Source organism: Cinclus cinclus, chromosome Z (genome assembly GCF_963662255.1).
Source record: "Cinclus cinclus chromosome Z, bCinCin1.1, whole genome shotgun sequence".
Classification (NCBI taxonomy): domain Eukaryota; kingdom Metazoa; phylum Chordata; class Aves; order Passeriformes; family Cinclidae; genus Cinclus; species Cinclus cinclus.
In genome coordinates, this window is record NC_085084.1 from 52,329,790 (window position 1) to 52,357,721 (window position 27,932).

At 35.3% G+C, this 27,932-nt stretch overlaps 1 protein-coding gene across 1 annotated transcript in view; it reads right to left on the bottom strand.

The window, feature by feature from the left end:
• The window catches only part of CNTLN (centlein), a 138,028-nt gene that overhangs the window by 81,754 nt on the left and 28,342 nt on the right, over positions 1-27,932 (bottom strand). Inside the window, 4 exon segments of the mRNA XM_062513945.1 lie at positions 7,868-7,996; positions 10,739-10,862; positions 15,869-15,929; positions 22,459-22,565. Coding sequence (XP_062369929.1) covers positions 7,868-7,996; positions 10,739-10,862; positions 15,869-15,929; positions 22,459-22,565 — 421 coding nt within the window.

Sequence of the window (27,932 nt, forward strand, 5' to 3'; positions counted from 1 at the left end):
TTCCCTCCAGAGTTGCTGACCCTGGGTTAACCCATTGCCAGAAGACTCTAGTTAGTCCTCTAGCAAACAACTGCCTCCTGAGCAATACACATCCCCTAAGTCAGCCATTGCTCATCAGCAGCTTTCAGCATTCACAGGTAAGACAAGCAGGAGACTTCTAAACTCCCCTGCATACAGATAAAAGGAATTAAGAGAGCAGGCTCATGGCAGTCTAAAATAAACATCCAAACAAACAATAAGACATTTTTCCCATTTGTCCCAGGGAATTTTATCTGGAAAATAAAACCATGCAGAGAATCTAATTTCTAATAGAGGTGAATACTTAAGATGGAATAACCCACTGAGGAAACCGACTCCTTCCCAAGGATTACATGTTGTAAAGACTGCAGCAGGATGACTCTTTGGAGAAATAAGCACAACCAACCACAATCTCTTAATGCATATTGTTGCTGGTATGGACAGATACCAGGGGGCTAGTCCAGGAGCTGCTGCAGTCAGGGAAGCCTTCCTCTGAGTCCATGAGGTTAACTATTGCCTTTTCAAATGTTTTCCTCTAGAGTCATGGAAGACTGTTAAAGACAGGAAAGCCAAATTAAAAAAAAAATCAGACAGAAAAAGACTGCTAACTAAGCTTTGCATGCTCTTTATCACAGTCCTTAACAACGGACAGCAGCATTGCTTATTACAGTAACCAAAAAAGTAAGTTCTAAAGACCCTGGGTCAACATAGCGTCAAAGAATTTTTTTCTTATCCTAAGCTTAAATTAAACAGCCTAATAATTCTTGCAAGGAAAACAGAATAGCAGAAGCAGCTCTGTTTCTTCTCCTCAGAAAAGAAAGGTGCTTGAGAAGACAGCACATCAACAGAGAAACATCTAGGTAAGTAAAGCTGAATTGCACTTTCTGCTCTTTAGCCTTCAAATTTTTAGAAGGGTAAAAATTCTGCTCTGTAAAACTAGAGCAGGGCACACATGCTCATTACGCATACTTCTGTAAAAAGCCCATACAAATAATATAGGAAGAAGCTGTCAAAAATGGTCTCCTATGTAACAATTTAAAAATTAATTTTAATTTTCTGTTACTCCAAAATTATTTCAAGTCAGGAGAACCAAGTCAGGCAGAAACTTCAATTTTTACAAGGGAAATACTACCCTGACAGAAATTTGTCACTTCCTTCCTACTGCATTAGGATTCAAGTACATTTGCCTGCAGGAAGTGTGAAATATTCTTCCTACATGGGTCTGTATATTTTATGTATCAAGTGACAGCCTTGGAAACTGAGAGCAAACCTGGGAAGAGGTGTTTAACATAGACTGTAAGAGAGCAAAAAGCATTACATATGTCTGAGGATAATACTGCCAAGAGTAAAGCAGAAAGTACTAGCATTACTCCAATTCTGTAATCATTCACACTATCCAGAATGATTTACTGAAATTCCTTCACAGGAAAAATATTGTAAAATTACATTTTACACTAAGAATTGTATAATCCTAATTAACCAAGGAAATGAAGTATTTGACTACACAGAGTCATTAAGCTATCTTACTTGCACATCTACTTCCCAGAAATATGTCTTTATCATTCTTGTTTCCCAATTCAGACACTTGTAGGACTAATGAAAACTGCAGGAAGAGGTATCTGGTGCTGCTAAGTAAAGTCTCCCTGATTTACAGCCCACATTCAGGAGAAAAAAAGGATAAAAGCAACTCCCCCCTCAACAGCTTGATGCCTGTTCACACAACAAAATAGTGAATAGTCTCATAGTTGTCAAGAATACCTTTTGAGATATATTTCAAGTTAATAGTCACACCAAAGTCAAAGAAGCACTAGTGCCTAAGATAGCTTCAAAACACAGCAAACCTTTAGTTTGCAAAAGGATGATAGAAATCCATGCCTAATATTTTATCTACCATTTAGTAATCTTTAATTTGTTTCACTGTAGCACAAAACCTAGCTTATTTATGAAGAAGTGTTTAACAAAAATACGTTACATTGTATGAATTGTGTTTATTATCCTAATTTGATGCTGTCCAGTCCTTTAAAATAAGACCATCAGAACAGCCTCATAAACAGTGTTTGTGCCTGCAGTTAGTTCACAAAAGATTCAACTTCAAAGGCCAAGACTGGGGTAACCACTGCCACCGATATAACTCAGCGAAGATCAGAGCACAAGGGTACATCACCCATCATATGAATATCAAGAGAATTTTGTTGTTGTATCAGTCCTTCTAACCTTTATAAACCTCATATGACAATACACTAAAGCATCTTGCCTACAGCCTGCTGTTAGTATGGAGCTCGTTTCCAATAATGCAAAATAAGGATAAAAAATAAATTCCTTAATTTATTTCTTCCACAAAAGTATTTGATCTTAAGCAAAATTTTGACAATACCATGTTTATAATCATGTGTTTGAAAAAACCAAATACAACAATAATTCTTAGAAAATGCATTCTGAATTCCTTAGAAATTTGAAAAATATTCAAAAACATTAAGATAGGTTAAACTTCTGCATGTATATGCATATTCTGCCTCATAAAACAAAAGAGTAGTTTATCACAAAGATCATGCTGGGTCACAGTAAAGGTCCGCTAAGCACCACATTTGACTTTCTAGAATTACAAAACAGTGCACTTTAGGAAAGAGTTGAAGAGATAAAGCAAGAATACGTTAACAATATTTAATACATTTCATTGTAAAATATTATTTTCACTCTCTGAAATAAATGTTTCTACATTTTTTCAAAATTTAGTTGTTTAAGTTCAATAAAATATTGTCAAAGCTGAAATACATGGAATCATGAAAATTTACAATTTCCTTCCAAAATCAGTACTATGTAAAGGCAAGTGGAAAATTAGCACAGTATGTTAGATTCATCTTGCCAGAATGTACCAAGCACTGCTACCTTTACCCAAAATCCCAGAACTTTACAGAAAGTACTATACAGAAACTTACTTTATTACTCACTCCTTATTCTCTTAAAATAGCATGTCAGCAGCAATCAGTGTGCTTTGGTGTTAGAGACTATAGGTTCATAGGCTTCTTCTATGAACATTTGGTACATTAATATATTAATATTAATATAATATTAATATAACACACTTAGTACCTCTTTATTTTTATACATGCGTACATATCTGAAGACTAATAAATCAGACTTCCTTCTAAAAGCTGAAGATCTTTCTCTAGGTCAGACAGAGGAATAAGAAAAAGACAGTTCTTTTGCATTATAGTGTGCTTACCATCAGTAGAACAATTAATTTCTAAACCAAATAATCTATAGAAATCACTTTGATCCAGCAGCAGGGCAAGCAATAGGTCTGTGCAAGCAACACAAAGGAAAGTTATCACAGTTTCCTTAACTTTCTTCACCATCTCTCTGCTTTTTTTGACCCTGACAATGTCCTTATTTATCATTAATGCAACTTTAACTGTGTTTACCTGCTTCTATATTATGAAAAAAAATGTTTAGCAACATTACTCATGTTTTCAATGTGACACAATTCCATCATATCTGAGAAGGCACTGATGTACAAGACAAGGCAAGTCTGATTACATATGAAAGAACACAGGAAAAACACAAACACATTTGATATAAAAAAACACACTAAAACCTCAAATTTGTAGGCTACCTAAGATGCAGGAAATACAAGATATAGTGGACTCAGGTAAGAAATGTTCTAGAGACAAGCTTAACAATTAAGAAGCATCAATCTCATCATCGTTGACAGAACCCTCTCACTAGAAAAGGGCTGACACAGTGCTTGGTGAAAATGTAACTGAAAGCTTGTTAAAAAAACCCAAACACCTAATTCTCTTCACAAAAAGGGCCATTTTGTTCATTATGCAAAAGCTCCTACATGACTTCATATGTCATTTTACAGTTCTGACTTTGGTCCTTTAAAAACATCTTTTAGAAATGATACTTTGCATTACACCAAATTCTGCTGATTTCCTACATTGCAATTTATTTGTTGTGCAGTATTTCCCACTTTCACACTCGAGCCTGTCATTTTCACTGAGCAGTATTCAGTTCAGTCAGTAAGCATGCACTTTGTCAAAACCCTCAGAAGAGTCCAAGACTACCTGCAGAAAAGGCTGAAATTGCTTTCACTAGAATGAAAGGTAGTATTTCAGATTTTTATCTGTCCTAACCTAAACAAACACATACACACCATCATTTTAATTGTATATGCCTCTGAACTACAGAATTACTAATTGCAGAGAAAGGTAAACAAGAGCCCTGATCTTTTAGATTTGAGTAATCATTAGTAAGATGTCTGCTACATCCCAGCACTCCTAAAACTGAGAACCAGAAAGATTACTTTACAAAGAAAACACACAAGTCAGAAAGGCTGTATGCTCTAGGTGACACTTTAATACTAGTGCAGTGTGAATGCATTTCATTGCATATTAATCTGGTACATGCTGTATCTATTGAGTGAAATAAAGAAAAAGTTACCGGGATATTTAGATGTTGGACAAAACAATGGAGGTTTAAAAATAAAAGTCTTTGATGGTCAGGTAACTCCTATTGCCTGAAACTGTCAAGATTATCAAAACTGCATTTTTCAGCAGGTTCTCTAGTTAAAGGAGGATAGAGGGAACACACACTCAAGAAGCAAAACAACTAATACAGCCTATATTTGTATTTCTTACTGCTAGCATCCCAGCACACTTAATTCAGCTTTTCTTCACCATATCCATTCTGCCAGCTAGAAAAGGCAAGAGACATCACATGACATTGCTGGTAGTAAGATAGGCTTCTGTGAACTAGTTGGTCACATACCACTACACCAGGACAGTTGTTTTCATTTCACAGGAATAAGGAAAGCAGAAACCATGGCCTTGTTTTCCTAAAAAAAGAAAAGCTTATCAGAAACATTTATTAAATACCTGCTACAGCAGAGAAAGGATATGACTGAGCTTGTAGTGACTCCATATGCTTCAAAGAGCCAGAGCATACTTCCTATAAGGGATGACATGGACTGCTAAGCATTTATACAGACAACAGATTTCCAGCTAACTGTGAAAATGATAACTTAACGTCATTATGTCTAATGTTGAAGACTGCTCTTTGTCAAATAACTGAGTTTTACTGGTATCTGTACAAGGTTGCCTACAAATAATATAAAATGAAAGATGCAAAATTGTAAAAATTCCACAATAGTTTATATCCAGTCATCTATACGTTTACAAAGTCTGTACCTAAAGGCCAAAGGGACAGGGTATCCGTATGCTCCAACTAACTAGCTTTTGATATGGAGATGTGGAAATAGTTTAAATTAGCCAGCTTGCAATCAGGTAGCAGAACAATGGATGTGCAGTGAAGCAGTTCTATGGAGTGGGACCTGTCAGTCCTTCAGGTCAACAAGCTGTCCAAGAGCCAGTAGTGTGTCCTGGTGGCACATTAGGAACAGCATTGCCAGCAGGTCGAGGAAGGTGATCCTACCTCTCTGTTCAGCCTTGCTGAGGCCACATCTAGACTACTGTGTCCATTTCTAGGCTCCTCACTAGAAGGAGTCATGGAGCCCCTAGAGCTAGTCCAGGTCAGGGCTAAAAACATGATTAATGTATGTGCGTATTAGAGACATTTTACATCACTATTCTATCCCTCAGAAGATGGGAAAGAAAAGTCTTTCTTACTGATTAAATACATAAAAAGCAACAACAGATAATCCTGTTTTCCAAATACTCACTCTTTGGCTTAATCTGAGAGAGAAAATATAGATATTCAAACCTAAAACTACTTAAACTGAAATAAAATCCCTACACAGACACTCTTCTTTAAGCAATGGTGTTTTGGTATGTTCTACGTCAACTTAAAATAACAATCAGTAGGCTCTATCAAATTAAGTGCATTCACAAAAGCTATGGGCTAACCTGATTTATTTACACTGCTTGTAATATTACACACATAATTAACTGGTCCAACTCCATAGATCATGTCCTTTATCCACAGAATTTAAAAACAATAGATGCAATATAAAGAAGCTCTATCCACATGTCTAAAATGTACAATAAATTTAGTATTGACTTTCTTCAGAAAACGAGCTGAAATCCTGAAAGCCTTCAACAAATTAAAGAATGTCATTGTTAGAGAAAGACAGATATAAACCCCACAATTACACGTTCATTTTCTCCTTACTTCAACTAATAGTAAGTGACATTACCCACAAGGAGCAAACAGCACCTAAATCCACACAAGGAGTTCACCTGAATGAACACAATGCTACACTGGCTTCTTTACTAAATCCTTACTATGCGGACTTTTATGAACCCATTTTGTCTCATAAATTCCACATTTCGAAGAGCTCAACAGTTTGCTCGTGCCACATCACCACAGTCTAGTCTAGATCAATGAGCTACAACATACCAGAAACAAGAGTGTTCCCATAAATGTGACTGGAATGTGACTTTGTCTAGGAACTCCAGAAAAGCAGTCTAACTGTACTAACCTTCATGGTGTGCACAATATATAAGCAATCTCTCTTGTATGGCTTTGTGTGAAAAAAGAGGCTTATGTAATTGCTCTTGAGTTACTATTGCCTGTGGTGAATGTGTTCATTAGTGATGGAAGGGGAATTACATGTACGCAATTACATACATGGCAAGAAAGTGTTCTTTCCTACATAAAAATAAAAAATTAAAACCCACAAAATAATTGCATGTGATAATTTGTTGCTATAGTTTCAAAACAGTGAAAAAAAGATAACAACAACGAACTGACAAAAACAAGAACACAATTTTAACCGGCAGATATAAGAATACGCCATGTAACACAGCTACTGGCAACATCGCCTATAATACACCAAGGGAGATTATGGTCAACACAAGGACTTACATAGAACAAAACAATTTGCTGCTGTTGAAATTCTGTGATAGCAGCCTTCATGGTATTGCCGCAAAACGGGTTTACATTGTGATCCACGGGGAAAACACATTTTCTTTAATGCTGACAAAAACAAAGTCTGAATAAAACTTTCTATGATGTCTTGATTCTTAAATTAAAACAAGAAATCATAGTCACTTACAGAAAGTGTTAAATCACAGGAAAGGACTAATTATACAATACTAACTTCCTTTTGTCTAGTATAAAAGGACATTTTTTTACTTTGCCTGCCTGAGTGTAATAGCCTATGAATTATGAGATCAAAGCAGCAAACTGTATGTTTTCTAAAGTAAGAGTTTCCTTCACGAAGTTTTACACTTACTACAGCTGAAAGAGCTGTGTGAAGGGATCAGCACTAAACCCAAAGGACAGGCTGTGCACAGCAAGAAAGAGAGCAACTCCCTCGTGCTTTTTGCAGGTCACTACCAAGGACCATGTTAGCAGATCCACACCAGACCCTTAACAGGCAGCTCTGCTGCTACCAGTAATTAGCTTGGACAGCTCTGGCTCCAGGAGTAGCAGCAAGGCTACACCATAATGAGCTCAGCTGGGATTAGCAGGACAGGGCAGGGAACCAAGAGAGCTGAGGCATTCTGCATTGCGTATGTATCACAGAGATCAAACAAGGATGGCTGGCTAGGTTATCCCCTCACCACCTCATTCCAAAAATGAAGCACGGCAGTGTGTAAAATACAGGCTAATGAAGAGCGACACCTCCAACAGATGAGAGCCACATTAATTAACACAATCCCTAGATCATGGAATACAGTTTCTGTTAGTGCTAGCAAACTTGTAACTTGTCACTGATTTAAGGGGGAGAGAGAAGGAAGAGAAAAAAAAAAAGAGCTGATGTTTTCCTTTTCTGCTTTTGGTGGATGCTTTTATAATGGAATTTTGCAAGGAATTCCTCTTGTATGGCCTGTTAAGCCTTCAGAAAAAAAGTATGTTTCTTTAACACCATTTGAGAAACAAACACTTCTCAATCAAAGGGAGCTTTTCATGGTCCCTTTTAAAAAGAGATAGTTCATTCTACATCACATCAGGATCCTCTTGACAAAGCTGACAGGAGACTGTACATTGGTATCTGCTTTTACTATTTTCAAGCCTGTTAATGAGTTTAAAAAGGTTGTATTTGCTTTCAAAGATCTAAATGTTTTAGGAGAACAAGAATAAAAGCACCCCTGCTTTCAGAAAATACAAATTTTCAAGTACAGCATCCAGTGAATCTGAATTTTGTATGAAGTATATGTTCTGAGGCACAAAACATTATCTGTGGTAATAAAGAGAAGTTCAATTATATAGTTTCAGACAGATACTGTGCTAGTATGATGCCATGCCTCCCAGGTGACATATGGCAGAATAGTGTCACCCACATTCTGACATTACTTTAAATATTGGTATGAGAAAGAAGAAGTTAAAATCATCACATAATCTCTTGGAAACAAAGGGAAAATCATCAGCTCCCCTGATGACCCAACAAGCCAATCTGGAAATTGTAACTCATGTCCACTATAAATCACACTGTCGTTCTACAGTTTAATAAAGGAATTAATTATCTGTGGACAAGATAATACATTAAGAAAAAACATATTGACATTAGAAGTACAGAAAAAATAAAATTAAAATATTTAACAGTTTTTCTGTAATTAAAGTATTTTTAGGTATTTTAATAAGTCCAAAGATAAAAATTGTCTTAAAAAATCCTTTACAAAATCAATTTAAAACTCTGCAATCCAAATTCCTACTGGGCATAGAAATAAACTCTCAGACAATGTGGTAACCTCCTAAGACCCCCATCATCTTTGCAGTCACGTACATCAGTGCAAGTTGTGTGTACACTGACAGGTGGATTAGGTCCCATCAGCTGCCAACTCAGTAACAGATACTAATCTATGAAGAATATGGAGAATGGGGTCCTCCATCACTTACAAAGGACCAGAAATGCCACATAAGCACCTGATACTGAGTTCTTAATGCAGAATTTACATTACAGAAGCACTACACAGATTTTTGAGGTACCAAAATAAGAGTCTTATTGTTACAGACTGTTTTTATTTGTGTCTTGTCTACTTTCCTTTGTTTAAGCAAATTAAAAATAAAAACCAAACCTCCTTTAGTGTGGCTTCATACAAATCTAATCTTTTGACAAAAAATACTGAAACCCTGTTATTTTCAGCTCATCTAAGATATGAAAAAATTAGATGACTAAGTGAAGACTGAGCATTATATTCTCCCAAATACCTACTTTTCCCAAATACATTCATTATAACACAAGGTCATGTCATTTACTTTAAACAGAAACAGAAGTCACCTTTGCCTCTCTTTCCCTTTTCTTTTACATTTTTTTAACTGTCAGAACGAGAACACCCAGTGCTTCAATGTATATCAAGATCAAGATATTAATGTCTTTATCTACTTCAGTTTTTTAAATCTTGTTAGCCTTGGCCTGTCAGTGGATATGAAAGACTGTCTAAGCATAGACATAGAATTAAATAAATTCATTGAATTTAGTAACTATCATCATTAAATCACTTCCAGATTGCACTAAATTTAAAACAGTGAGCTAGAAGTAAAAATTCCATACTTTTCCTAAAAAACCCCAAACCTTTTCATTATAATTTAACCAAACAGATTTGCCATTATGCTTGGGTGTTTCAAAAAAGGCTCCTGTGCTACCACCAATGCCTATAGCAATCTTGTACTTTACCATTGTTTTCATCCACACTTTTTTTTCCTTTTTTAAAGACAAACTGCTCCTAAGTAAATGCTAGTATTTCAAAGCAATGCAAATCTACTAAGATAGGCCATAGCATTACTTATATATGAGGAACAGTTTATCACTCACAGTAGGATGCTTTATGTCACCCCAGACTCTGAACAGCTACCAGTTTTGCAGCATTTTCTGTGACTCTCCTTTTTTTCAGAGAGAGTTATAAAGCTAGTGTCAAGATCAGTCAGTATTGTTCTAACTGCAAAAATAATTATTTTTAGTAAAACACACAAGTTTTTAGCATGCACCCAACAGCTCAGTAAAGCCCTGCTAAAGCCACAAGGAAATTATTTTCCTGAAATAGGTCCTGAAAAACAGCAGTGCTTCATAACTGAACTGATAAGAAATGTTTTCATACCTCCAATTACATCTGTTTACCAAAAATTCTATCTGCTAAGGACTTAAAAAAGGAAGAATTTTTGCATAAAATTTTCACTGTTCTGTATAGAGCCTAAGGGAGAATGATATACAGAATGCTCATTATGCAAATTTTATGTGGTATATTCTTTCCTCTTTCCATTAATAAAGATATATTAGCGCATTTTTCAGTGAAATTATCAGAAATAATTTATTTTTAAATAATTTAACAGATTAAAACACCCTGCTTTCATGCACATATTATTTTATATTTCCCTTATAAGGAAGGAGATTTTAGCTTCAGTTAATGTATGAATCACTAAATGTTAGAGGAGGTATTATTTCTATATTTTAATGAACAAAACCACTTTGAAAACTATGAGCAACTGTTTTGTTACAGAAAATTAAAAACATACAGACAACAAAAAGATTAGTGAGGTATTAGATAAACATAAGTAAGGAATCCTAGCTGACCTTTGTCGAGTACTCAGGCTCTCAGTGAGAGCCTAAATAAGTCAAGATCAATATATTTCCTCTTGGTTTCAACTGTAATTTTTCTCATATGGGGTAAGCCATGTATTCTTCTTTAACAAAGGATAGTCTTGATCACCACACAGTACCTTCTTCTTTCAAATCACATTGCCTTTTGAATACCTATGTAATACTTCTATTCAGATTTCTTGTGTAAGGAAAAGGTTTTTAATGAGCTATGTAACTTACCTGCTATCACCCTCTTCCCACTGTTTTAATTGCTTTTTTAGTGCTCTGTAGTTGGTCTGTAACATCTGCAGCCTCTCTTCATGTTTTCCATAGGCTGCTCTTAACTCAAAAGATTCTTGAGACTGTATGAAACGAGAAAAACAAAATGAGAGTTGGACAAAATGCAAGAGACTGTTACACAGATCATATGAAACAAAAGTTCTCTTCTAACAACTACTATGTGACTCAGAAACCTAAATAGAAAGAAATAGAAATAGAACTCACAGTTCTAGAGGTCAAAGTTTACTTATTACTACTTCACAAAATTCTGCTGATTTGGCAATTCACTTAAATACTATTTTCATGCTGATGAAAGTTTTAAAAATTTTAAAATGTCAGCTTTTATCTGGTGAATGCATAGGCCTAATACATTTTAAAACATGCAGACAGAAAAAGGATTGTTGTTTTGTCATTTGGACTGCTTTTTTCCGTTTTTTTTTTCCAGTTGAAAATTGATCTGTGTATTTTCAAGGGAAATACTGGCCACATAAGAAAAACTTCTATTTAAATGGCTTCAGGATTTTCTCACATACTAAGTTGTTTCTGTAAATATATATACACCTGCAACATCCAGACTTTGTCCTCTAGTAACGCAGCAAATAAAAAATAAAAACAATTTTTACAATAGCTTTTATATAATCAAAACCATACAAAATAAGTCACAGAACAAAAAGTAAAATACACCTTGATTTATATTACATGATAACATCATGTAAGCTTAAAAAAAACCTTTCTTAAATGGCAATACAATGCTCTGGGAAAAAAAAATAACACTAAAAAGAATCATTTCAAAGTACACAGCAAGTTAAACTCTGGCATACACTCGTAAAGAATTCACCAGCAAAGAATTCATTATGCTGTAGCAAAATTTGCAATCAGAGCTTCATTTTCAGCTCAATGGGAGCTCTGCTTTTAGAGCAACTACAGAACTAAATAAATCAGAATACTTTATTTGCAAGCATTTACTGCTTATATATAAGGAGGACTTTGCAGCATTAGTCAATAAATTAGACAGACAAATAGTCAGAGTTGCAAACAACAAAAATTGAATCCTACTATAAAAACATGGCAAGGGTTTCCAGAGTTCTGCTAACTACAAAGTACCTATACTAAGCTTGGCTTGCCAAATGTAGCCCAGCTTTCATGACGAACAAAGTTGAAAGCTACCAGCTAAAGTTCCAAATGGTATTATACACAAAATTCTAGTAGTTCTCTGGAAGTGACTCAGGGAACACAAAGAGAAGATTTAGGAACATAATCGAGTCCAAAGTCACTGTGCCATTAAATACTTTCAAAAAGTGGTGGTCGTAGGTATTTTTCTGAAACAACCTCTAAACCAAATACATTTATAAATTTTGTGTTATTAAAAAGTACTTTAGATTGGTTTTAAGTGACTCATGCAAATACCACAATGATATTATAAAGAACACATAAATAGCAATATAAATCTTAGACTAGGAATACGGAGACCATTATCATGCTTTGCAAGAGGAAATTTTCATAAGAATACAGTTACAGATGAGTTTATGAGAAAAGTTCATGAAACAACTGCATTGAGACTGTTTGACACGGCTAGCAAAAGCTGGTCAACTCTGGATGGCTACTGGAAAATAATGTCTTCAATATAAATCCTCACAACCTTATTAGTGTCAATGCCCTTTCAGAGATGCAACCAACTGTAGAACTTGGCCTTTCCTATTTATGAATCTACATTTTTCATTATTGCTTACCTGTTCTATTATCCATTCTGTTACAGTTAATGTCTTCCCTTATCACTTGCTCTGCTCTTGGAAAAATAGAAACTAGACAATTAACTGCCCTAATCACTCTCTTTATTGAATTAAGCACTTCAGGACTTAAAATAGTCATTGAAATTTCCATAATCTGTTAGATTCATCTCTGTCTAAATTATGTTATATTTAATAACTGATATGTCTTCTACACAGTTTTGTATATATTTACAGAAATGGGACAGAAAAACCCTCTCTAGCAGTGCTGGTCCTCCAGATTATTCTCCAGCTGTCCCCCATCATCCATAGCACTTCCCATGCACTAATGAAAAACAGTAACACAAAGTTCAATCTGCAGGAGGAAAAACCCCACTGCCTATGAATAAAAAAAGCCTCTTTTATCCTTTTTTTTCCTATTTTTCGTTTTTTTTCTTTTGGCAGGCCACTCAGACAAGTCAAAATATTTTAGTCACCAATTCAAATTTTTGTTGAAATTCTGTTATAGTAAAAAGGAAATTTTAAAAACTACACTGATTCAATTATCTGACTATGCTTAGGCTTGAAAGAACTGAGTCCCCTAATAGTTACAAAAATTGTTCTTTCCACAAACAGTCATGTGGATAAGCTGCAATATTCATCTGTTTTCAACATGTGAACATTATACATGGAACAGGACTACATATGAAAATGGTAAATGTCAATGTAGTCTTGCTCACACAAACAAGTGTTAAGGTGGCCCTAAGGACTGATGTAGATATTCCGGTTTTATTTACCTCCAAAAATTTTTAGAACCTAAAAAGGATGAGAAAACTCAAAGCAAAGAGTTCCTCTTGGTTTTGAGCTCCTTCCAGTTAAAGCCAGGAACATCTCCTCTAGGCTACACCAGTCATCACAGCTCTAGGAGCAATAACAAGAGAAGATGAATGTATTCTTAGTTTGTACCAAATACCTACTTCTCAACAACCAAACTCTTGCTCACTTCTTGAAGACCAACGGTAGACTGAAGTACTTATGCTTTGTACCAATCTACGTAGCAGCTTGACAATTTGTTATTCAAAACCCAAAAAATACTCTTATTTATTCTGACGTTCTCTTCTACAAACATGAATGCAGTCAGATATGCTCTGTTACTTTTTAGTATGTGAAGAAACAAAGCAAATTATGTATAAAAACTCTGAATTCAAATGGTCACCCCATTTATACTAGCAATAAAGATACTAAGAGCCAACTTTCCTTGTTCAAAAATGAGTTAGCTGAGAGAACTGGAAAAACCTGTGAATGGGACCTTGACCCTTTCTGCTCCTTTGCAATACTGACTGGGGCATTCCTGTTCCTGAAAACCCCAAAAATAGAGCTGTTTTTTGGTTTTTTTAAGTTGTCACCATTTTTTTAAAGGACTAATGTATAAAGTCACCATTTCATATTCCAGACATGCATCATCAGTGTGTGTATTGACAGAGCAACCATTTCTCTGAGCAAGAAAATTTCAAGTAATCATACAGACGCTTTGTTTGAAGATGCAATAATGCAAGGACCAGTTTTGAAAATGTTGATCAAATCCATTTTTTGTCATTGGAAACTATGCCTGATAGAAGGCTAGCATTAAGAAATCACAGAATAGCAATTGAAATGTACTGACATTAACGTTATGGCAGCTTAGATCACTGGCATACCGGCAGTAGTCTAATTAAAGTATGAATGTAGTGCCACAGCAGTGTTTATTATGATAACCTGGACTTCTACAGCTTCAACCCATTAAAGCAATATGCAAAAGAAGCCAAGTAGATTTTCAAGAGAAAATGCAAGTTCATGTGTTCAAGGGAAGATTTAGGCCTTACATGGATGTCTGTGATACAGATCCCACACCTGTAACATCATAAAGATGCACAGATTTTAAAATTAGACTTCAAGATAAAATAGAAGATAAGGCAGTACAGTGAATGGTACAAATTATATGAGGTTATGCAGAGAGAGCCATTTCTCTTCTACATCTGCTTTCCTTCACTCCTCTTTCCTGAAGAAATGTGAAGCTCTCTGTCATTTAAGGCAACAACCATACACACTGACATGTGTTTTGCTTCCAAGAGCAGAACAGCTGCAGCCTACAGTTCTAGAATAATCTGTAGCATCAGTGTCAGGAAGGCCAAGTAAGAGTAATGAATAGGAAGCCTCCCAAAGGCCAGTTCTCAGATTTAGCTGGTGGGATATGCCTTATATTTCTCAACAGGGAGAACAAACAAACAAAAAAAAATTTTCTGTCTCCCAGGCACAAAACAACCCAGAAGACCGAATTTGAAGTCTAAATAACTGTCCTGTTCATATACTCTACATGTCTTAAGCCGATGCATTAAACTCTCCCCAGGGAGATGGATGAACTGTGGCATTTGTACTGAAATATATTTCCCAATTAGTTTTTCTAAAATTATCTTATCACTGCGGTTGGTAGAGCTTCCAAACTTTTTCACTTACCTTACATTTATACTTTTATCACAGGATGTTCAATATAACCAGATCTTCTTTAGGCTACACATACTTGAAAATATCTTTCAAATCACACAACTAAACAAGGATAAGCAACAAAAGAGAAGAGAGGGAGGAGAGGGAAGAAGAGAATGAATTTTAATTGTTTAAGAAAATATGACTCAAGGTTTGCGTTTTCCATTCAGAGATGCAATGTTAAACCAATAATTTGTTCAAAAGGCATTATACTTCTGTAGCAAAATACCAAACCAACAAAAACACAGTTACAAAAATCTGTGAAACAGGGACAAAATGATAAATTGTAAAACAAGCTCAATTAAGATTTTCTATGAAAGGGTGGAGTGAGAGGCATTGGTATTTTTTTAAAAACAGCATTTATTAGATCAGCAACTGAGTCATATAATTTCCAGGGGTAAATCTTTTTGAAGTTACTGACTTCAGTATTTGAAAGTATGTATAGCTTTATTTTACAGAAAAATATTCTTTGTACTTTCAGTGCTTCTACTTTCTGATTTATTTCAAATGAACACATCAATTTTTCAGAATATATATTCTCAAACATAAACTTTGAAAATGTATTTAACAAGTATGTGTTACTGATGACAGCTCAATTAAGCTTCCACAGGACTGCAGGATTACTGACACAGTTAAAGCAAAAAGGTCAAATTGGAGAGTGCTCTCTGATCCAAAGAGACTTAAGCCCATAAAAATATGTGTATTTTTAATTTTTAAAATGTCTATTTGCTTTGGTGTATCTTTATCTATGCAAGCTTACAGCTAGCAGGATTTTTTATTTATTTTTATTTAATTTTCACCTTTTGCTGTAGTGACTTCTCTAAGTTTTCAATCTTCCTTTCAGCTATTTTAAGCTTCTTTAGCTCCTCTGACTCTCTGAAAGAGCTCTTTGGGGACAGAGACCTTGAACATTTCACAGGTGGTTCCTGGAGAATAAAACAAGGACATGGTTGAACTAGTTGGAACACCGGATTATGAAAGACATGCAGAATTAAAGAAGAAGTAATTTTGAATACTAATAATGCATTATAAAAAAAAAAAAATCTGCATGGAATACCAGAGAAATAACAAGCAGAATTACCACAGCGCTACCACTAAAGGTTTCTCTGTGACTCGTTAATGAGAATATTCATTTACATTTACATTGTTTCTTTCAGAATAATGATGTCCCATTAGGGAAGACTAAAGGGTTATAGACTCAGAAATGCAAGAAACCTCATTACAAAGGAGGGGATAGAGGCTGGTCTAATTGCTCTATAAGGGTCCAAGGTTACACTTGATAGGACAACCAGAAACAAGAGGGAAAGGATTTTTTTTCCCTTTGAAATAGTTTAACACACTGTGAAGTTGAAGGAACAATATGCTTGAGGAATATAAATACAACAGACAGTAGATCTTATACCATAATGACCATATGGTCATTAACTATAATGTGACTAACTAGAGACAAGAATATGTGTTTATATTATGTACAGCTTCATATAGCAATCTGGAGAAAGAGTATGTGAAAGTAACACTTAAACTGGGCAGCTTTCTTGTTCATTCTATGTCATATGTCCTTATGGCAGAGAAAGAAAGGCCTCATAAAATTAGACTTTCAGATTTTTGGAATAACTTTGGTTAAGAACAGTGAAATACTAGCACACACTTAATGCCAGTAAGGTAAAAAAATACTGTTGCTCCAACTCTTAAAGTCAAACAGAAACTTAAGGTAAATTATTCTTGTTTCATGATGCCACTTTCTCTGGGAAAAATAAAAGGAATAAATTCTTCTTCAATACTGTATGTGTCAATATTTTCACTAGTCAATTAAATTAACTTGTTCTTGAAGAGTATCTTAATTAGCAACTGACATTTTTTTGACGACTACCTTCCTGTTTTAAATATTTTCAAGACATCATATATCACAATTTCATCTTAAAATAGCACGTGTTTCCAAAAAGGAGAAAAAATAATATATCATGAAATATCAGAGAAAATAGTATCTCATATTTATAATGTTTATATTTATGAATGTAAAACATATTTCAAATGTGTTTTTTTCATTTGATTTCAGGATTCTTTTGCTTACGACACATACCTGAAAGAGATGTAAAAAAGTCCAACAAACAACCAAGTAAAATTATTTTTTAAAAAAACAATGTTACACCTTCACAAACAAACCTCCAACCAAAACCAAAACAAACCAAACAAAAAAAAGCAAAAAACAACCCAAAACAAAAAGTACCCAACAACCAATTAAAAACGAACCCAAACCAGAAGCTCTACATACCCCCAAAAAACCCTACAACCAAGGGAAGAAAAAAAAAAAAAGAAAGAAAAAAACACCAAAAAAGTGTAAAAAAACACCTCAAAACCAAAAAACAAAGCCCCACCCTAAATGAAACCAACTCACCTGCACAAATCCATCTGGAAACATGTGGAAAGAATTTTAGTACATTTAAAGTCTGAAAAATCTGAATATCAAAAAATGCAATCATCTTCAAAGTCCTAGATTTTGTGAATAAAACAAAGAGCTTTAAAAAAAACCAAACAAAACAAAACAAAACCCAACCCTCCTATCTTCTACATTCCTGAATCATGATATGACCGTACTATGCATTATTTTTCAAGAATTGTTTTCTAGGTAAACTTTGTGCTTGTATGGAGAAAATCTGGAATATACATAGTTTGTCTGAAATTGGAAATTGAAGGTCAAAGCACTCTGCTTGCTGCCAAAGTGAAGGACAACAAAGAAAAAGGAGTGGACCATCCAGCACCAGTCTGTCAAGAATAAATAGACAGAAAAAAGCAAGAAGGAACAGAGAAGAGAGAAAAAAAATACAGAAAAAGATAAAATTGTCTTGCTAGTCTAGTCACAGCTGATCATCAGATACAAGGAGTACATAAGAAGTTATTTGATATATGTATGTATGTATAGATAGATAGATAGATAGATCTATTATACCACATACAGAGTTTATATATAGCTACCTGTGATTGTGCTAGAGCCAAGGTATGTCAAAAAACAGAGAAAACTTTTAACCACTTATGGATATGGAAATGATTCCCTGTGACAATGGATGGGCTTGGTGATACGTATTTAGAACATTCTATTGCTTTCACCATTTTAGTGATCAGACTAAAGGTCTGTGGAAAAAGGGTACCAGATCTCGGCTTTACATTGCACGTAGGTAGTTTGAACATAATCTTTGCTAAGGAGGTAAACAATTCTATCATGAAAAAAGAAACTGTGTAGTAGAATACACTGTAAGTGGATTGCCTGGGGCTGCTGCAAAACTCAGTTTGAAAGATGGCACCTGTAATACCCTTCTCACAGGTGCAAACTTTACTGCTCTGGCTGCCGTCAAATATAAACATTTAATTCTTAATTTAGTCATCAAATCGACAAAAAAAATTGACATATCTACATTAAATAGATACTGGAATGTATAGAATGTTTCAAATTGTAGTGTTTCAAATATTTTCTACATATTTAGGAGTAAAAAAACCCTCCAATTTTATCAGTGAAGAATGTTAATCCAAGTCAGTAAAGGAATCCAGACCAGAAGATTTTTAATTGAATTATCCTAAAACATTTTTACTGAAGACTAAAGCCAAGAGTAGAAAACCAGAAATAAATAGAGTTTCTAATACATAATAAATACAAACTTTGTGACAGAAGATTTAGCATAAAGAAATATCAGGTAAGTGGATGGGACACACATTAACTGATAACAGAGGTACACAAGCAGAAAAAGAAAATATGCCTATTTCTAAACAACCTTCTGTTACCTATAAACAACCTTCTGCACCATGAAAGAAACCATGGGACAAAACTGCAAATATCCACATGCTTGAATTCAACAGGCTTCTCGCTGTACAAAGTGCCAAAACAAGCCAAATAAAACAAACAAAACCCCAAAACAACAACAACAAAAAAAAAAACACCCAACAAAAGAACTCCAAAAAAACCAAACCAAAGTAGACAAGTCCAAACTCTTCCTGAAATGTTTTAAGAGTCTTTTTTCTGCACAGGCATGATATCAATGACTGCCAGGATACAGCCCTGAGGACAGCAGAAAAAAATCCTAATGTATTTATCAGTTGAAGAAACAAAAACATGGTTGAGGCTGAGCCCAAGACTAACCAGATATAGGTGGGCTTTTAGGGAAGAAAAATTCTTGATTCACTATGTTTCAACAGGAACTTTACCAGTACAGCAAGTTAACACATTTTTCAGTATCTTGACACTACAGACTTAGATGAATGATATAGAATGGATACGAATAAAAGGCAATTCCAATTCCCATGCATCATACCATGGGAAAAAGAGCTTAGCTACAAGAAAATTCTACTGAATTAGCCAGCAGACATATGAATGTCAGTTTAATCAGCTAACAGAAATAATATATTGCTCACAAAGTTACAAAGTTTAAGCTCCAAAAAGACTTCTAGGATGGTCAAGCCACTGACCCCTAAGTCTTCATACACAACAGTACTCAGCTGTACCACTTTTCACATAAACTGGACTATGATGGTTACAATTGCCTCTCAACACACACTTAATAATACAAAACAGGACATCACAACCACATTTAACAAAGCTTTTAAGCACCTCTCAAAGAATAAGTTGTTTCTATTACTCTGACAACTGTTGGCAAGGTGTGTGGATTTCTGCAATTCACAAAGAAACCAACAGGCTCTATAAATGTATATATGCTGTTGCATATAAACAAACACATAGTATACAGAAGAATGGGCCAGACATCCCAATTTATCACAGTAGTGCCGAGTTTCTATTTGTACAAGGCTCTTCTTTTTAACACCTTTCCAACTATTCCTTCTTTCAAAACTTTCAAAACCTTTTCAGAGCAGTAAGTCATCAAAGCAGTGTTATTCTGATCAGAAGTGATTCCATGCTTATTTGTTCTTTGTATCCTGGGAATATCTATATCAGGGGGAACGAAAGGCAGAAAAACAGACTTTGTTAAGTCAAAAGGACCATCTTTTTAAAACAAACATTGAATATCCAACATACTCTTCCTGTCAAATCATATGCTAATAACTTCTGACCATAATAATTTTGTCAAAAAAGGCTGAAAAACAAGGGAATGAGAAGATATTTTACTGCAAGGGGAAAAGGGTAAAGTACTACCACAGCAATACTACCTCCTCTACTTTAGAAAGTCTGGAATATTTCCACAATTTCACTTACTGTGTTGCCTAAATACAAAGGGTTTGTAGTTCATCAACTGAGCTCCCAAAAGATTTAATAGAGGCTTGTGTGCACTTGTGAAAAAGTGGACATATCAAACAGCCTTGACTATTGAAAGAGCATGTCTGTTGCCTTCACTGTGGCGTGGCGACCTGGTTCAGGAACGGCACAGCGGCCACATTCAGGATGCTTGGGCCACAAGCTCACAGACACCAGTGTGATGGACGGCAAATGGCGTTTATTAGTAGGTCGCATGGGGTTAAATACCTTAGGTTTACTGCAGCACTTCCTTCTGCTTGCGTCGTAAACCCGGTGCTGGTGGCTAACTAGGGGGGTTTAGTAACTTTAGTTGTTGAGGGAAGATGTTCTGTCTGCTTGTACAACGCAATATCTTCCAATCACCTTTTCCTAATCATCCACACATGACTCATATCTACATATCAAAACAGGAAGAGATTTTCTACAATAGGCTTTAAAATCTGTATTCAGTTTTACTCCAGGCAGTGTAATTGCCTTATTTTGACACAGTTCATGACAAACACAGCACTCTCATTTACTTTCCCCTGAGGAAACAGAAAAAGACACTGTGAGGGCCTAACCTAGGCAAAGGGTCAAATACCCACTCAACTGCTCTCCCACTTTCATTCCTCACTTGGACAGAAGGAGGAAACACGATAATAAAATCAGAGGGTTTACCACTCAGCATCATGGGCTGACTCGACTTGAAGAAAATCAATTTAAGTTATTGCCACTTGAAATATATTAAGGTTGTAAGAAATTAGGAAAAAAAAAATCAACAACACCTTCCCTACCCAGAAGGCGCTCCCAACTTCCTAGGCACAACTTCATTCTATCACTCCTGACTTTTTTACCACCTGCTGAACCATGCAGGCAGAAGGTTTACAATTAATGTATAACAGTTCCTATAGGGCCATTCTTTCCTCCTTACACTTTTCTCCTACTCCAGCACAGGGCTTCCACAGGCTGAAGTCCTTCAGGATAAACCTCTTCCAGAGAGGGTCTTCCATGGACCACAGTTCATGTAAGAGAGGAACCTGTTCTAGCATTGACTGCCCTCCACAAGCTGTGGTTCCATAAGCAAATACCCACTTGCTCTGGGCTCCTCCACAAGCTGTTTTATTGGCATCTGCTCCACAGTGATCCTCTCCCTGTGCTGCAGAGAAATAACCTGTTTCCAGCATGTAAAGCAACTCCTCTGTCTCCTTCCTCTCCTTCATGTTTGCCAGGCTGTTTCTCACCTTCTATTCTTCACTCTACACTGCCTGTGTAGCATTTTGTTTTTTCTTAAGCACATTTTCACAGAAATGCCTACCACATGCTCCTGAAGAAATATTCTAAAGTGTATCTTTTCCCAAAACTAATGTACAGTACAGGTCGTTAAGAAAGAACAAGCCACACATTTTTCAAAGAAAATGTTATGAGATACCATATTTGGATAAACTAGAAGATTTCTCAGTAAGTGGACATGATGGTCCACCCTTGTACGTTATTTTCACCATTCAGAATCACATTCACCCTTGCAATCTTGTTGAAGAGATCTCTTCTAAGTTTCCCATACTTTATACAATCACAATAAAAATAAATGAAGAAGAGTCTGAACATACTGAAAAGCATCATTATTTCAGCTAATTTAATAGATCCATTTAAATAATATAATTATTTACAGAAGTCATTAATTTACTGTATCTTATAGTTGTTATTATTATTTAATGCCTAAATCAAACAGTGAGACTCCATGAAAGAGGCAATCCAGCACTATACAAAGTTGAGAGTATAAACTTCAAAGCACATTGTTGTCATTCTTCCTGAAAAAAAATACTATATCCCACTCTAAAAGTCAAGAATTTGGAAAAAAAAATTCTTTTTCATTAAAAAAAATATAATAATAACCATTTATATTTCTCTCACTTTCCTTACAGCAAAATATGGTTATTCTGACACACACCACAAAAATCTGATAAATATTCATTTTAGCAAACCTACAAAGAATTTATCCTTCAAACAGTTCATTTAATTAAGAATCCCTTATTCAGTATTTAATAAGGTAAAACCTTCTACTCCCAACAGCTATTTTAACAAGTCTTTGGCAGATAACACAGGAACTATTCAAACAAGCTTCCAGAATTATAAGCAGCGTCAACAGATATTAAAATTATTATCTGGACCCTTGAGCAAAAACGTTTGGCTTCACCCGCCTGACTTACACACCAATACACCAGACAATAAAACTACCCTACCTCATGCTTTCTTCCAGTCCTTATATTGTTGCTTTCCAGAGTATCTGGAGTGTACAAATTATGCTCTGCTAGCTTAAGATCTGCTTTTTTCATTTTTTTCTGTAAACCTCCATTTCAGATTCTTACACTGTAACTCTAGTTCACTTAAAGAAGGCTGTTGAAATACCTAGAAAATGTACAGGTATATTACATTTGTAACAACGCATCAGAAGCATAGCACACCACTCACATAAAACTGCCTAGAGAAACATTAACAACATTACAGAAACATGTAAAAGCTGCAAATAATTCTGCTTTCATAAACAGCTCATGAATTCATTATCAAAACCAGGTATCACAATATTAAGGAACCATTTTCAGACCACCACATTTTCTAAATCCAAATTCATGTTCTTAACAATGGTTGTTTTACACAGACATTTCTTCTATTAGATGGTATTTTGTATGTCACATGCTATTAAATTTCTTGAAAAAATATTCCACCTTCTGTACTTGTTTCTGGTGAAACTTCAAGTTTTAAGTACCACAGGCCTAACAAAAAACCAAAAAAAACATTAACTGCATATTCTGTAACTAAACATATTTTTAGTTAAGAACTGCCTCAGAAAAGCACGTTTTTACTGTAAATCTACAACTTGCAACCATTATGTCCTTAAACTCAGACAGTACAAGTGTCACTGTCAAACTGAAGACTTACAGAAAAAAAAGATTCTAGGTCACAGTGTTACTCAAGGTTGGTACTTTATTTTGTTAAACTGTTGAATTCCAGGACTTTTCCTAGCTATCAATCCATGTGCAGCAATTCCTTGGCACAATACAAGGATGCCACACACCAACCAACTTGGCCTAGTTACCAACCCTGTTCAGAGAGGACACATTTCACTGGTGGCAGCTACTGTAAGTTATACCCCCGATATCCAGCAGCAGACACATGTATGCATGGCCAAGAGTGGTCAAGACCAAGACAATGGACTCTTTGTCAAATGAGTTTTCATTACCTGCCTGTGATCATACCCCACTCTGTAACAACCACTGGGTAAAACCTTTTTTGCTTAGTGTAAGCAGCAGCAACATGCCTATTGAGTCACCTTATGGCAATCACAAAGTGAAATGCTTTAGCTTAAAACTCCTCAGTGCCATAAGGCTGGGGAAAGACATTCATCTCCAAATATCTTTGCAGATAAAGGTGTTGCAATTCCCGCATGGTCAATGCAACCAGGTAGCTGCAGGTTAGCAACACAGTGCCACTGGTGTAAAAGGAATGATGTAAACTGTCTCCCTAAGTGATTGCATAAGTAAAAGGGATGATTAATTTAAAAATTCAGTGGAAGAGGCTTGAGCTGACCTTGTACTGCATTGGTCAGGGGAAACTCATGAAACTCTACTGCCAGTGGTGTTCTGACAGCAATGATGAGCAGCTGGCAAGCAGTAAATCTTTAATCAACAAACTACATCCAGAAGACACATTCTTAAAACTAACTAGAAGTTTTATTTTATGCCTTATTAACAATGTCCTGACAACATCACTTTCTTGCAACTGTTCAAGCATATTCTTAAGAGAAATAGTCATTTCAATACAGAAGAAAAGATTTGGTACAATTATCACTTGGCACTACCATCTCAAACCCTGGCATTCCCCACGTAAAACAAGTCAGGTATGCTGACAAAAATTAGAAAAAGCAGTGTAAAAAAAGGTTAAGTCAATAAATGTCCATATTCATGCCAATCAAGAAATGAGGTGGTCAAAAGGTGTTTAAAATCAATCAAGCAAACACATTAGTAAGCCTAATATTTGTCAGAAACGGACAAATGGGCATACCCGTTTTATTTATGCAGAATATGCTTTTCATAAAGCCTAAGATGAACTCACAATTTCAACAAATAAATTACAAATTAAAGATACTGAGCACTTGTTTTAGAAAAAACACAACCCTTCAGACAGTAAGTATAAGAAATTTGTCAGAGTAAAAGTTGACCATGCTTTTGCTGACTGTTCCTTAAATACATTCTGTTCTGCATTTTGCATGGTTTAGGCCACATGTATTTGCAAACAGATGTCATTACCACCTATGATCAGTCAAAGGCCTGTTTAGAACCATTTGCCTCATTAATACACAGGGAAAAAAAAAAAAGGAAAACAGGAAAATGAGGAGTAGACAAGCCATGCAATCAAAAGTATGCTTTAAAGAAAATTGGACTCCATGTTTGTTTGAACAAAAACTGAGCACTACATAAAAGGAAAAAAAATCCAACAAAACCTAGCAGCCAGAAACACTGTCAGTAGATAAGGGAAATGTAGTTATACTCAGGTTCTGGAATGGATTTTATTACTTGAACTACATTCTTTCATTTTGCAAAAGAGAAATACACCTACCAACTTGACACACACATCTTACTGAGTTCTCAGCTGCATGTTAAAAAGAGCTCCATGTGGAACACAAGTTTTAGAACTATATTAGTAACTCAAAAAGAGTCAACAACTTCAATCTGTTGCAACAATTTAAATTCAGATTACTGTTACTTTAAAAACTCCACCAGTTAAGTGCTCATAGAACTATTTAAGTTTAAAGGGAACTTTAATATCCTCGAGTCCGGTCCCTGCTGCTGACTTTTAAGCCATAATAAAAATACAAAAAATTCACTAATGATTAACTTCTTATTGTATCACTATTATTTTTTCTTGTTTAAAAAATGAAATACTGAGCACTTTAAAAACATAACTCCATTTGAAGAATCACAGAATACATCAAAATCTGCGCCTCTAAGTCGTGCAAGTTCTGTTGTTGACTTCAACGGGACCAATATATGAACAGTATTACTCTTAATTTGTTTTGAGGTTATTTCCCTACATTTTTCTTCCAAAAGAGATCCCTAGAAATTGCCATGTGTGCTACTTATTACAAACAGTACTGAAATACACAGTTTCTAATAAAACCCTTACAGTCTCTGTCCACATGGCCATACAGACATATTTCTTGGAAAATTAAATCAAACAAATCAAGTCTTAGATCTTAACTTACATCTCCAAAATGCCTATGTTTTTACCTCAAAATACTCAGTACATTACTTTCACCGAAACATACTTACCTACTGAATTTGGGTCTACAATATCCTGAAAACCTGTGAATTTTTTTAAGTACACCTTTTTTTAAGTATACTGAAACTGACATTTTTTCAGTTTCAGAAATTTTAAAAACCCAGATGTAATTGATGAGATCAATTTAAAAACAAAGGTCTTGCTTATCAATGGACTCCATTTCAAAATTAGTTTGATATAATTTTCTGTTAAACTTAACATATCCTTGAATAATTGAGAAATATTATTTTAATTTTCCTAGACTAAAGACTTCATTTATTCAAATATCAAGAGAATGTTTCTGGTCTTTTGTTTCATATACATGTCAATTTAATTTTATACTTTCAGACTTCTTTGCTCTAAGTATGTTTGGTTAAGAACAAAAAAAAATTATTAAATCCAAATTATTTAGTGAAAAGATTTGGCACCTATGAGAACTTTAATCAACTTCCTCTGTATAAAAACATGACTCTATGAATTAACCAGAGTTGAAAGAACTGTGCATGAAAACAGAACAGCATTTTTACAAGGGCATGTAGTGACAGGATGAGGCACAATGCCTTCAAACTTAAAGAGGGGAGATTTGAATCCAATATTATGATGGAATTCTTTACTGTGAGGGTGGTGAGGCACCAGAACAGGCAGCCCAGAGAAGCTGTGGATGCCCATCCCTGGCAGTATTCAAGGCCAGGCTGCATGGGGATCTATGCAACCTGGTCTAGGGGGAGGTGTCCCTGCCCACAGCCATGGAGCTGGAGGGTTGTGAAACTAGATTATCTTTAGGTTCCCTGCAAGACAGGCCACTTTATGATTCTGTGAAATGCAATTCCCACAGATTCTCAAAGAGAGAAATGTGACCTTTTCTTGGCTTTTCACTTTTTAACATCTAAAACCTCATTTGTAATCTAAGAACTAAGGGAAGTATTACAAATAGTAAGGCCAAAATAGCAAAGAATTTGGACTATATTGGAACAGATTTTAAAATTCTAACACAATCAGGGAAAAAAAAAAGCAGAATATTGAGTTTCAAGACTACATAAATCATCCATGGTCTGTATGAAGGATGGAGTCCAGTTTCATAGTAAAGATCAGAAATCTGCAATCCAGAAAATTGCAGTCTGAGAGGCAGCATCAGGTTCTTCAACAGCTTCTGCATGAGAATTATCATTATAGATTTTTCATATTATGAGCTGAAATAGTAACTCACAGAGTTACTCAACAGAGAATTCCATGAAGTTCACTTCCTAAAGTCTATTCTGAATCCTATGTCTAAAATTTCTATGAGACAATCATTTCAGCATACACATAATGGGGATCTTCTTCACAGTCTATCCATCTATATGCTGCATGCAGCATATAAAAAGCTTTCTCTCAGGTTTAAGCATCTTAGATTAGAGTCCGACTGTATTACAAGGTCTGTCTTAACAGAGTAATGGTTTCCTCTTTCACACAGCAAAATCAGTTTACATCACATGCTATTTTACAAAAGATCATGTGTCTATTGTTATACTGAAACTTACCTTACAGGCAAAATATATATCCCAAATAAATGTCAGAATTTGCATTTATGTTTTAAACAACAAATATAATAAAGAAAATATTCTGTCAAGCAGATATCTCACTCCTCTTACATGCCTTTTCACAGTGAGACTCTGCTGATGGGTTTTCTGGATGCATTAATCAAGCTGCAGTGTAAACACTGCCTTTGCCACAAACCTGCAGTACATGAAGAACCATTCACTGTACTTATGGAAGGGAATACAATACCACTGTCACCTATCAAAAGTACTACAAACAATATGGAAAAATACAGTTATGTTCCATCATATTTCTCTTCTGCATGACTTTTCAACACTGGCAAAAGAGAGCAGGTGCCACAGGAATGGATATCTAAGAGCTTCAGGACTAATTACACAGCCTAATGTGTAATGTCCTAATCTGTGCTTGTGCTCAGCTTTCTCAGCACAAAGCTGTGCTAACACTAAATGCACTGTACCAACACTGTGGGCTAGGAGAGGACAAAAAGAGCCTGGACAGTCCTGTGAGGTAGACGCAAGCTCAACTCTGCTTCAAAGAAGTCAGAAGGCAGACTATGGTTTAGTAAAAGCTAAAGCCTCCACAACAGAGCAGAGTTTAGACATACCAGACCAGAGAACAGGTGTACAAGATTACCAGAATATCCAAGTTAAGAAAACAGTAATTTTGACCTACAGCACCCAACTAGACTACTCATTCATAGAAGTTTTCTTCAGTCAAAACTCCTTGAATCCAGTACCATATGCCCAGCAAAGCCATGATGACTGAAATATTCAGAAGGAGTTTCTGTTACTCTGAGTTAGACAGCTACGAAGCTAAGTCACAGTCAGTGCTCACTACAGCATCCTTTCCAAACTCTGTT